The sequence below is a fragment of the Sciurus carolinensis genome, chromosome 7, assembly GCF_902686445.1.
Source record: "Sciurus carolinensis chromosome 7, mSciCar1.2, whole genome shotgun sequence".
NCBI lineage: Eukaryota > Metazoa > Chordata > Mammalia > Rodentia > Sciuridae > Sciurus > Sciurus carolinensis.
The window spans coordinates 122731597-122744418 of record NC_062219.1 but is presented as its reverse complement, the minus strand read 5'-3'; the positions used below and the strand labels follow the sequence as shown (position 1 = coordinate 122744418).

The window sequence follows — 12822 nt, the reverse complement described above, 5'->3', positions numbered from 1 at the left end:
GGCCCTCTACTCATGCCTGCCCAGGGCCACAGAGGCCGGCACCAGGGCGGCACCAAGGCAGGCTTTCTCCAGCTGCAGTGCGGAGGTGAGAAGAGCTGGGGAGGAGGAAGGGAGCAAGCAGCATGACTCAGGCCTGGCAAGATGCCAGGGACAGACCCAGACGCACCCTTCTGCCCACCAGGACCCAATGCCTGGTTCCCAGCCTGCAGCTACACCAGCAGTCTTTGAGGCCTTAGGAACCCAGCCCTCTGCACCTGCTTCTACCCCTACCACATGCACAGATAAGAGATTAGTTTGTGGCAAAATATTTTATTGCTGCCATCCCATGGTGGGCTGTGAGGATTGAAGTTGGGTGTCACAGCATCTTCTGGAATAGGGCGATGGCCTCATCCACCTTCCTGAGCTCTGCCTCTGTCTGTTGGAGCTAGAGATGGAATGAGAAGAGGTGAGGACCCAGGCCCAAGGAGAAGACCTGAACCAGAATAGCAGGGGGGAGTAGTTCCAGAGCTGTGTGCTTGGCTGTGACCTTCCCCCTACTTCCAGTCTTCCCACCCGCACCCCTACTCTCTTCCACCAGGACCCTGCCACGTAGTCCTTCCCTTTTCTTATAGTTCTTAGTACCCAAGGATGAAGGGCTTCAGAACACACATGCCTTGTCCAGCACTCTCACCCAGGCAGGAAAGCACAGGCTGCCAGGAAAATCATGTTACCTTCACTTGTAAAACACAAATGGTAATGCTGCTTACTCAGAGAGAGTGCTGGATGAGTCGAGTGAGATAAACCTGTCAGCCAACACTCTTTGCTCTTAGGCTCATGACTGTTTTCTTGGGTCTATGCAGTTTACCCACTGCCATGCCCTGGAGGGATCTTAGATGCAGAGGGTCTGCAAGGGGGCTTCACACCTGGGCTGACCCTTTACCCACAGCAGTTTCTCATGTATACAGGGAGGGAGCTGCATGGTCACTGCTCAAGGGGTCTGGGTTCTGAGTTCCCCATGGATTAACAGGGTTGAGCAGAGACCAGCCTCCAGACTGGGGCTTAGGGATGGATGGAGATGATGGTGTAAGAAATGCCCACCCACACTACAAACCTTGGCTTCATCTGCCTCCTGGACTTCGAGGGGCACCTTGACAGAGTAGCCTGAGGCAGAACGGCGCTCCCGCAGACGCTGGGCCTGCCGTTGGGCCTCACCTCGCTTGGCCTGTAGCTTGCCCAGCTCCCGGGCTGGGTCCACCAGGCCTTGCAGCTGCAGGTGGATTGAGCATCGGTCAGAGGCCAGGGCTACTGCGCAGCCTTGTGGTGCAGGAGCCCCCAGGGCCAGGACAGCTACGACACCCGCGCTGGCCAGCGTCTGCACGTAACCCGACACTGCTGATGCAAGGGCACCTGTGGCCTCATCAGCCACTTCCAGAAAACCTGCCAGGGAGGAAGGAAGGTGAGGTCTGGTCACAAGGAGACAGGAAACTAGGCAGCCACAGCTGGACACTGGATTCCTAGAGTGGGCTGGGTCAGTGGGGCAAGGTAGACATAAGGGCCTGAAGCTCACAGTCAGGCCGGATCCGGGTAAGGTTGTAATCTGCACGCAGGGAGCGCACAACTCGAGTGATGCTTAGTGCAAGTTCAAGGGCGGCTTCTGCCTCAGGGTCTTTCCAGGAGCACTGTGGGATGGAGAAGGAGGTGAAGGAGGCCTGTGGGGTGAGCCTGAGTCACCGCCAGACCATACCCCATACCTCTGCAGGCTCTGGGTAGGGGGTAACACAGAGGCTAGCTGGAGCTTGTGGGGTCCTCCGGGGCAGCCTCTGGAAGAGTTCCTCTGTCACAAAGGGCATGAAGGGTGATAGCAGCCGCAGGCCAACATCTAGACAGGTGTAGAGGGTCTGGCGGGCACATTCAGCTGCCACCTGGTCCACTCCATTCAGTACAGGCTTTAGGCACTCCTAGGGGACAGGGAGGTACAAAGCTCAGGTTGCAGAGCTAGTCTCAAGCCCTCACAGTGATTATGAGGATTGGGAAGGGAATGAGTTGGCTCAGGTCTCACAACTAAACAGTGGTAAAGCTGGGCCCCAGGCTCACAACCTCTATGCTCTGCCCCACTCAGCTTCTTCTTACCAAGTAGACGTCACAGAGCTCATAGAGCCAGAAGCTGTACTGGGCGGTGGTGACAGCTGGGAAATCATAGGCCTGGAAACCTTCATTGCTGAGTCTCACAGCCTCAGCCAGTCGACTGCGGATCCAGCGGTCTACCAGGCTCTCGTGGCCTCCAGGCTTGGGGGAAAGTGGTATATCAGTCAGCAGGTCACCATATGGAAGGAGGAGCCTGAACCACACAATGGTAGGAATCATGGTACATCTCCATTCCAGAAGTAACTGAGCATGTGCCCAGTGTCTGGGGAAAAGAAACAGGCTTCCAGCCACCTCAAGGATGACCCCAATTCCTGTTACTATCTGTCTCTGTCTGTATCCCAAGCTACAGAAAGGACCCTCAGGGACTGGGGCTTGGGTTCCTGATCCTACAGATGCAATCCTGATACAACTATGCTTGATAGCTAAGGGGCAGGGGTATAGTCTGTGTGGATGCAGCCAACCTCACTGCCCACCTGCCCACCAGGCCCTCACCTTGGAGGTAGGTGAGGGCATAAAACCTTTCCCAAGGCCACGGAGGGCAAACTTTGTGGCATTCCAGAGCTTGTTGCAGAAGTGGCGGTAACCCAATATTCGGTTCACATCCAGGTTGATGTCACGACCTAGGTGAGGGGTGAAATTAGAGTCTTCACCATTCTCCTTACTGGTCCAGGCTCACAAGTGCCCAGGGCAGAGGAGGGGGTAGGCCTCTGGGAAGAGGAAGGAGGCAGCTGAGAGGGAGGCATGGGGGCTATACCCTGGGATGTGTAGGCGCAGAGTCCAAACCGGAGAGCATCAGTGCCACACTCAGGAATCCCCATGGGAAAGTCTGCCTTCTGCAGGAGGAGGCAGAGGGAGGAGCCTCCTGTCAGTACTGCCCACCTTCTACTCAGGCTCCATCCCAAGGCCCTGACTTCTGTACCTGCCCTTCCTTGGCCTTCTCCACCTCACTGGGGTCCAGGTTGCTGTTCAGTAACTGGTCATGGAGGCCCTGACAATGGAGGAGGAGTAGTCAGATAGCTGTGGCCACAGCCCCACAGCTGGGTCAGGACCCAGTCCTACCTGTAGGGAGACTCCATGTATGACATCCAGTGGGTCAATGACATTGCCTAGAGACTTGCTCATCTTCCGTCCATGAGCATCACGCACAATGGCATGGAGGTAGACCTGCAGGGCAGGAGGCAGGAAGGACAGTGAGGTTGAGTCCCTTTGCTGGTATCAATGCCCACTACCAGGATCTGCCCCACATTAGACCCCACTGAATTATCCCCACCAGTTCATTTAGCAAATGAGTTAAAAGCACATTCTCCTCTGGAAAGAGGAAGCCCTAAGCCAAAGCACAGGAATCACTGAACAGAGTCCAGGCTAGATTTCAGTCCCACAAGCTGGGACTGGGCCCATCCACAGCTGTCTATCCATGCTGAGCCTGAGCTGCAACACAAGAGGGCAGGAGAGGAAGGAGAATGTGGGAGGGTCCTGGCCATTTTCACACCTCTCTGAAAGGCAGCCTGCCGGTAAGCTTCAGGCCAAGCATGACCATTCGGGCAACCCAGAAGAAGAGGATGTCATGACCCGTCTCCAGCAGAGTCCCCGGGTAGAACACACTCAGATCTTCTGACTGTGGGCAGACCAGGATGTAAAGGGGAGTCAAGCATTCTCTTTCAAGACCAAAGCCCACCCTAGTCTAGTCCCAGGAACACACCTGGTTGGGCCAGCCCAAGATGGAGAAGGGGAAGAGGCCGGAAGAGAACCAGGTGTCCAATACATCCTCATCTGAAGGAGGCCAAAAGTCAGAAGTCAGAGGAAAAGGAAGTGAGGGTCAGAGCTCCAGCCCTGCCAACCCGCCCCCAAGGCCCTGCCTTGCCTTGCTGGAGACTGATCTTATCAGGCGACACTCCAAACTCCTTGGCTGCCTTCTCTCGGGCCTCCTCCTCACTGCGTCCACTCACCCAGTACCGCCCATCAGGGTCCTGCCGCAGGCAGAGTGAGTACCCATGGGGTATCTCTGCCTTGCCCTGACCTCTCTCCCACCCAGAGCCCAACAAATCCACAGTTCCCCAGACATCTAGCTCTGGCCTGTCCTTACCTCCCCAGGAGGTACTGATGGGTCATTGACAGTTATGAAGTATGCTGGGATGCGATGGCCCCACCACAACTGCCGGGAAATGCACCAGTCCCTGCAAATGGCCAGTGGTAGGGAGAACGTCAGGGAGGCCTAGAGGTGCCCCTGCCCATGTCCCTCAGGCAGTCACCCAACACTGAAGAGTCCTACAGACCGGATATTGTCCATCCAGGAATGCCACGTTCGCTGATGGGCCTCAGGCAGAATGTGGAGGTCTCCACGGGTCACAGCAGCACTGGCAGCCTGGGCCATCTCCCCACAACGCACATACCACTGTGGCCTTAACAGAGGCTCCACTATATCCTTGGAACGGCTGGTGGTGCAAATGAGGTGAGGAGGCCAGGCAGTGAGCACCCTAAGGAGCTCCCCACTTCCCACCCTTCCTGGTCCCCACCCTCACTTGCAAAGTGGCACCACCATGGGGTTGTCCTCAATGCCACGGAACAGTCCTTTCTCCTTCAGTGCTGCCAGAACCGCCTTCCTGGCCTCAAACCTGGGCAGGCCCTGAGTGGGAGAAAGGCTTTGTCATGGTGATGCCTAGGGATTCCCCCACTTCCCTCAACCATGGACTCCACACCCCAGGCAGCCTCACCAGGAAAGGTGGGGGTACGTTGACAAGTACCCCATGGGAATCCATGATACTGATGGCCTCCAGCCCGTGACGCTGCCCCACCTCATAGTCATTCTGGTCATGTGCAGGGGTGATCTTCACCGCACCTGGAGCATAAGAGAAGGACCAGGGTCCCAAGGGACTTTGTGGAGTTTCTTCCCACATTCATCCCTTGTGTTGTGGGATGTGGCTCTCAGATCACCCTGGCCCCTGCCTCCCTAATACGGTCTCCTGAGAGAGCCCAAGTCCAGCCTCTTTTTTATTAAAGATTGTTTTATTTTTCTTGGAGAAAGATGGGGTGGCTGAGAAGGGCCTTGTGGGGTGCCAGTCTCTTCCTCTTCCCATAGTACCAGCCCTCTGCTTACCTGTGCCAAATTCCATGTCCACAAAATCATCAAAGACAATAGGAAGGCTCCGAGACAGAAATGGGTGGATCACGCTCTTCCCCTTAAGGTGCTTGGGACAGAGGGAAATGTCAAAAATGTACAAGAGCTAGACCTGAGTCTCTCCTATCCAGGTCCTTAACTGAACCAAACTCCCTCAAAATGTTCACTGATGCACCACTCCAAACAGCCAGAAGTTGAGTTTCTAACTTAATTTCCCCGGTTGTCAGTCATAGGTCTCAATCCCTACCCCCAACCACCCATAAGCATGGGAACCCCTTTTAGGCCAGAATTCTCCTCAATTATAGGCAGTCCCTCATCCTACCTGGTATCTGGGATCTTTGGGGTGCACAGCTACGGCCACATCTCCCAGCATAGTCTCAATCCGAGTTGTTGCCACCACCACTTCCTCATCGCTGTCTATGGTGACAGAGGCTTTATGGTCTCACCCCTGGCCCCTTCCTGCCCGCCTACCCAACCTGGCCCAGAATCTTGGAGTCCTTGGCTCCCACCTGAGCCTTGGACCTTGTAGGCAAAGGAAATGAGGACCCCAAACTCCACTTTCTCCTTATAACCAGGCACAGAGAGCAGGGTACGACCTGTCAGTTCCTTCTTATCCACCTGTAAGAAGGGTATTTAGAGATTTGGCCTATGGGACAGGACTGGTGTTGTATTATTGATGGAAGACAGGCTGAAAGAGTGTGGGTTACCTCAATGTCAGAGATGGCAGAGTTAAGGGTACAGGACCAGTTGACCAGGCGGGTACTGCGGTAGATGACACCTTCCTCATGAAGTCGGACAAAAGCCTCTGTCACAGCTGCTGACAATTTCTGGGGTAAAGCAAGGGTAAGTCACAAGGTTGGATGAGGCCTGGAAGCTAGGCATACACCCAAGGCAGCAGGATCTGGCTTGTCCAGAGTCCTACCAACCATGACTCCTTTAGGAGGAAAGTACTTTTCTTGAGGGAAAAATGGGGCTATTGGAACACAAGAGCAGGCAACAAGCCTGGTGATGTTGGAAAAGGCAAAGGAGCCACTTGGATAGGAGTCAAGTGCTGGTGCAAAGCATACCAAGAGTTCAGGATCCAAGGGAGGAGGCCTGATAAGGTGCTGTCTGGATAAATTTGAAGTTCCCGAATAAGGACAAAGAATATGAAGGGCTGTGAGGGGGGCTAGAAAGTGGCATTTATAGCTGAGCCCTCAGTGGTATCCTAGGAGTGGGCTCATTTCCTGGGAGAAGGTTGCAATGTGTGCTCTCTTCTGTGAGTGCCCCACCCAGGGGAGCCACCCACTCCCACCCTAGCCCTGAGACCCCTCCTGCGCACAGGGTCCATGGTGAAACAGGCTCGATCCCAGTCCAAGGAGCTGCCAAGTTTCTTCAACTGATGGTAAATCCGGTCACCTTTTCTGGAAGTAGATAGATGGGCTGGGATCAACACTTAAGCACAGGCTAGAGGGAGACATTGGGTGGCAGATGGGGCAGCATGGGCTCACTCATCCTTCTGAAACTGATCTGGGTCCTGGAACCAAATGACCCTCTGCTTCTGTCAGAGGGTTTGAACCTGCAGCCAAGGATCCCAGGTAACAGGTCTTTTCTGGGCAGGGAGGAGATAGAGAAGCCTGGCCATGATGCCCGTAGGGATTCTGCACACTCACTCTTCCTTCCATTTCCAGACCTCCTGCAGAAAAGCCTCTCGGCCCAGCTGGTGTCGGTTTAGTCCCCGCTCCCGCCACAGTTTCTTCTCCACCACCACCTGGGTGGCAATGCCTGCATGGTCACAACCTGGGTTCCACAGTGTAGTCTCCCCACGCATGCGGTGCCTGTGGGGAGGGCATGAGGGTCAAAGGATGAGCTGGGCTGGCACCAAATGAAACAAAGGCTTCCAGGCAGGGAGTTGGGAGATGCCTGAGAAAGAAAGCAAGGTAGAGCTGGAAACATCCTAATTCTCAAGACTGGAAAGAAAATGAATGCAATCTGGAAAAAGTACAAAGAGGAAGCTCTTGCCCAAATAGATAGTAAGACATATGAGAAAATTGTGATTATGAAAGTAAGTTACCACAAAGAGACAAAGTGACAGATTAAGAGTAGAAAACAGTGTCAGGAAATAGATCCAAGCAAACTCAGCATTTGTGAAAGGTGCCATTTCACATCTGTAGAGTAAAGATAAACAATTTAATAAATTTGTCTGGGACAATAAGCCAGTTATTTGAAAAAAGTCTGCCTACTTTCCAATATTCACAAAAATAAGTTCTACACATATCAAAGAACTCAACATAATAAAACAAAACTGGGGAAGGGCATCTAGCTCAGTGGCCTAGCATATTGAGCAAGGTTTTCATGAGAGGAAAACTAGGAATAATCATCAATAACAAAGTGATTCCACCATGGTACACCCAAACTACGGAATACTATAGAGCTATAAAAAAGAATAGGACAAGAAAAGATCTCCAAAAGAAATTGTTAGGGGTAAGAAAAATGTTTTATAATGACATGTTTGATGTGTACCCGTTCTATTAAAAAACAAAAGAAAAGCATGGTGGCACATGCCTATGCTCCCAGCTGCACAGGAGGCTGAGGCAGGAGGACCACAAGTTCCAGGTCAGCCTGGGCAACATGGTGAGACCCTGCCTTAAAAGAAATGGCTAGTGGGCACAGTAGCACATACTTATAATCCCACTAACTCTGGAAGCTGAGACAGAAGGATTGCAATTTTGACGCCAGATTTGGCAATTTAGTAAGGTCCTCAATAACTGAGATCCTGTCTCAAAATAAGAAAATAAAGTTGTGTCCAGTGGTGTACACCTGTAATCCCAGTGGATTAGGAGGCTGAGACTGGAGGATCACAGGTTCAAAGCCAGCCTTAGCAGCTTAGCAAGGCCCTAAGTAACTTATGAGACCCTGTCTCAAAAAAAATTTAAAAGGCTGGGGATATGGTTCAGTAGTTAAGCACCTCTGGGTTCAAAAAAGAAACAAATAAATAAATAAACAAACAAAATAAAAAGGACTGAGAATGTAGCTCAGTGGTAAAACACCCTGGGTTCAATTCCCTGTACCTAAACAAACTATCCCCTCCCCATGAGAATTCCTAACATGTACTGGTACAAAGGTTTAAAAAAAAACAAGTGGGGGGACAGAGAGGAGGGAGCCTACAAATGGAGTGTAGGATGGGATTACTTGACAAGGATGCTAAATGATCAGATGGGAGTGACCAGGACAGAGAAGTATAGTGACCCTGGGGGATACAGTAGGGTCAACATGAGAGGCCAGAGGGCCCATTCTGAGAAGAGAAGAAAGGCAGGGAGGACAGAAGGAACCAGCTAGAGGTATAGTCAGGAACTCACCATCGAGTCAGGGAGTCCTGAATGGCGTTGGTGAGTGCATGGCCCAGATGCAGGGAGCCTGTCACATTGGGGGGTGGGATGCACATCATGAAGACCCCTCGGGAATTTGGTGCTGACACGCTAGGACGCTGACAGTGGAAAAGGACAGTGGAAAAGGATGGGCACGTGCTAAGGCTTTATGTCACCTCACCTCGGCTCCATCCCAGGCAGTAAATTCTTTAACCCTTCCCTTCCCCTCCCCACCCCCGCTCAGGACCTGGGCAGCTGTGCTCACTCACCCCATACTCTGGCTTGAAGAAGCCCTGTTTCTCCCACCAAGGATACCAGGCAGCCTCCACATACTGAGGACTGTAGGAGTCTGGCATATTGCCATTGACATCTAGGGGAAAGGATGGAACAGCTCAAAGAACAGCCAGGGAGGAATGGGCCAGTACAGATGGACCAGGATCTACGTCATTCACATCACAGGACAGGCATCAACATGCCCTGCAAACTCTTACCAAGCAAAGTGGAAAGAGCCATGACAGTGCAAAAGGGGTAAAAACTGGGAAGAATCCATTTCAGTTCTCCCAGGGTGGGATCTCCTCCCCTTCCCTCTCCTAGTACCTTTCTTTTCCCCAGGTGGGGTTGGGATGTCATAGGTAATGATCCCAGGATCCCTTTTCTCCTTTTTCTCTGCTTTTGGTTTCTTCTGCTTGAGAAGGAGAAGACACAGGCCCAGACATCAGTCACTCACCATGGCACCAACCCTTCTTCCAGCTCCACCTTTAGTCTCTCACCTCCCCTGGGGGTGGCTGCTGCTGTTGGATCTTCTGCTTCTGCTGGAATTTCTCTAGCTTTTCCCGCTTCTTTGCCTCTTTCTTGAGTTGAGCAGCTGTCTTTGGGGGTGCAGGGACATCAGGTCCTGGAGAGAAGCACAGAAATTCAGAAGGGGCCTACTGGGGATCCTCTGTGAACAGTACTACTGTGTTTCAGAAGAACTACTTCAACAGCTCAAGGGCTCCCTTGCACTGACAAATCACCATATCCCTCTAACCCTTGCCTGCCAAAAGGCCCCTACCCCAGTGATTTAGCTATTCCTAGCAGAAAAAAGCAAATAAATTCCATGGAAGGCCCCATAGGAGCACATATCCACAACCTTACCCCTGCTCACCTGGCTGTTGAGAGAGAGACCTGGTTCCTGCATAAAGAACCACTTCTCCTAGCACAGCCCGGAATTCTGGCTGCCGAATACATGTGATAAACCAGCGAGTCACATTACCCCAGATCCGGCGGGCAGAGGGGTCCAGGACCTGGGAGGGAAAAGACAGGACTATCCTTCATCACTCAATAATGAAGTCTGAGAGAAATGCTCTTATTCCTCCCTAGGCCCCAGTGACTCACATATCGGAAGGGGAGCAGCAAAGCTGTCACAGCAGCCAGGTCAGCCAGAGTGGGAGCATCTCCAGCCAGGTAGGAGTGCAGTCGAAGCCACTCCTCCAAGGGGCTCAGGGCCTTTCCCAGGGCCCCCAGTGCAGCCTGCAGGAAGAGGAAGGGATCTGAGCCAAGACTTAGCTCACTTCAATCCCACTCTTTTGCCCACCCCAACCTGATCCACTTGGCTTCCCTCTACTCCCACAAATCACCACCTGAGACCAGTACATTTTCATTCGAGTGGTCATAAGAAAAATATTCTGGCTGTGGGTAGAACACATGATTGACATACACTAGGCCCTGGGTTTGATCCCCAGCAATTGCCAAGTCCCATGGTATCAACAACTGTATTCTATTGAGGGAATGATAAATGAGCAAATACATAATGTGCTATCCTACTTTTTTTCTTAATTCCCCTGAACAAATAAGCAGGCTGAGAGTAACAGGGACTTGCAGAACAGAGGGACTCTATTTTAGATAGGGTGATCAGAATAGGAGAGAACAAGCCAGGGTCTACACCACACGTTCATTCACTGGAGAAATACTAAGTGTCCACCATGTTCTCCATACTCTACAGGAGGCAGAATTTTAAGTACACTAAGGCACAACCCTACACTGGAAGGATTTAGTTACAATCTAGAGGGATTATCTCTCCTCTCCCTCACTTCCTTTCCTCATTTCTCCTTTATCTCCTCCCAGCAACTGTCATCTTTCCCTTACCCAGTTTTTCCCTACAGTTCAAAGTAACTTTTATTCTCATCAGTTTTAGACTCATCAAACTTTTTTTTTTTTCATCCAACTTTTACTCAGAAACTAAAATGCCTGGCACTAAGGCTGTGCTTCACACACATATTTTAATCTCATTACATCAGTGAGACAGGGATTACATCGACTTGCATTTTCACAGACATACAAAGACAAGACTCACAAGGTTACCACACCACCAATCCTAGCTTCCTTACCCAGAATTTCCCCCTATCCCCATCTCTCCTCCCACTCACCTGGGGGTCTTGAGCTGAACTTCGGAGTCCCAGGGCCGGCAGCGTTGCTCCACAGGCAGCTGGTATTAGCTCTGTGTCGGCATAACTGACCCACTGTTGGACAAGAACAGCTGCCCGGCTACCCCCAGGGCCCCCCAGGCCTGCTGGCCACAAGAGCTGGGCCACAGCTGTGGCTCCCCAAACCCAGAGCCCACCGGGACCTTGCTCCAAAGCGGGCAGGCGGGGTGGGGGAAAAGGAGTCCGGCTGGTGGGAGGCGGTTGAAGACAGATGCGAGGGTGGGCTCCTCCCCATCCAGGACCCTCCCCAGCCTCCCCATAGCGAGCGGCTATGAGCGCTCGAAGGCTGGGGAAGGCATCTGGGTGAGGGGAGACGTAGAGGATAGACATGATTATGTGAAGGTCCGGACGAGGTGGAAAAACCTAAGGAAAAGAGATGGGAAGACTGAGAGTCCCTGAAAGTCCTATGTTTGAAGAGAGGGACCCCCATAAGGGGGCTCCTGTTCCAGGAGTCTGACGAGGCCTCAGGGGCCTAGGATCTGGCTTTAAGTGGCAGTGACAATGGGAAGCACCTGAAATGGAAGGGATGGGGTCGGGCACGATCGCCGGGCCTCCTGAGTGTGGGAGGTTCGCCAGAGCCGGTCAGCGACCGGTAGGACGCAGGTTCGGGACGCGTGTACGTACTGGAGGGAGGTGGTCAGACTGAGCCGGGAATTCCCCTCGAAACCGGGCGCCAGCCGCTGCTGGACAGGCCGGGCAGAGGTGTCGGGCAGGCGGAGATGGTGGGCGGTTCTCCAGAGGACCCTAGCTCCCCGCGACCGCCGCGGGGGCAATCGGCGCCCACGTGGTCCCCCCTTTGTGACAGCAAGCGTTTCCGGGCCCGCGGGTCCTGGCAGGGGCGGCCTGACCCCGCCTGGGAGCGCGCACGCTGTCCCGCCCAACCCTGCCTCAGGGGCCGCGCCTTCGCCGCCCACCGCGCTAACGAGGAATGGCGCGGGCCGCGGCCGCGGGCGGGCCAAGAGAACGTCCCGGGAGCGGTCCCTTGGTCGCCCGCGCTCCGGTCAGGCGCCACCGCGGGCATCCCGTGGGGTCCTTGGCCGGGCCGCGGGGGCGGTGCCCGGTGGAGGAGCGAGCCGCCTAACACAGACGCTAGATGGCCTCCAAGGCCCTTTAATACTTGTGCGTTGACAATTTAGTTGCTTAATAAGGAAGTGGAATTTTGTTATTCCCACTCAACTCTCCCCACTATTGAAGGATATGGAAAATAAATCCAAATACATTTCCCCTATCTGCAGCTGTTCCCCCACCCGCCTTGTCTGGGGTAAAATTGAAGCTTTTGTCATTTAAAAACCAAGGCCTCAGCCAGAGGGAAGAAACACCAAATGAACTCGTACCTGACCACCCCCCCGACCCTAATGGGTCAGCTGAACCCAATACGACAAACCCCAGGAACTACCGTCCGGTTCCACCCTAAATGAAGCCCATAAAACCCAGACCCTTGCTTTAGTCCACTGCCATTCTCCCCAACCCCCAAAATGGACCACATCAGGTGTTGGATCCAATGACTCCGACGCTGAATGAAGATCTTGCTGATTCCTGCCTCCTGCTTGTCATTCGTGCTTACAACTATTCAACTCACGTCACTTGAATTTATCTTTTACATTCAGAAAAAGTATGATTGGTTGGATCGAAGCAGAAATCTGGCAGTATCAAAGGCACTTTCGTGTCTCTTAATATCGTCACATTAATGGAACGACATAGAGATGAAGCGCAGTAAAGCACCCCAGTGTGGATGGAGTAAAAAAAACAAAACAGAGACCACGTAGGTAGGGGA

At 52.9% G+C, this 12822-nt stretch overlaps 1 protein-coding gene across 1 annotated transcript; it reads right to left on the bottom strand.

Annotated features, from left to right (window-relative positions):
• Positions 1-296: 296 nt before the first annotated feature.
• On the bottom strand, positions 297-12058 carry Vars1 (valyl-tRNA synthetase 1). Its single transcript, XM_047557752.1, has 30 exons — positions 11673-12058; positions 10992-11411; positions 9961-10095; positions 9731-9869; positions 9357-9481; positions 9184-9268; positions 8856-8956; positions 8578-8705; positions 6892-7056; positions 6561-6642; positions 5947-6066; positions 5749-5857; positions 5562-5656; positions 5219-5309; positions 4836-4960; positions 4644-4747; positions 4398-4556; positions 4208-4298; positions 3986-4091; positions 3824-3894; positions 3614-3739; positions 3184-3288; positions 3044-3112; positions 2879-2957; positions 2617-2744; positions 2110-2265; positions 1731-1937; positions 1547-1658; positions 1091-1416; positions 297-424 (listed from the first exon to the last, which is right to left on the bottom strand). The coding sequence occupies exons 2-30, from the start codon at positions 11376-11378 to the stop codon at positions 356-358; spliced, it is 3795 nt and encodes a 1264-aa protein (XP_047413708.1). The 5' UTR covers positions 11379-11411; positions 11673-12058; the 3' UTR covers positions 297-355.
• Positions 12059-12822: the final 764 nt, after the last annotated feature.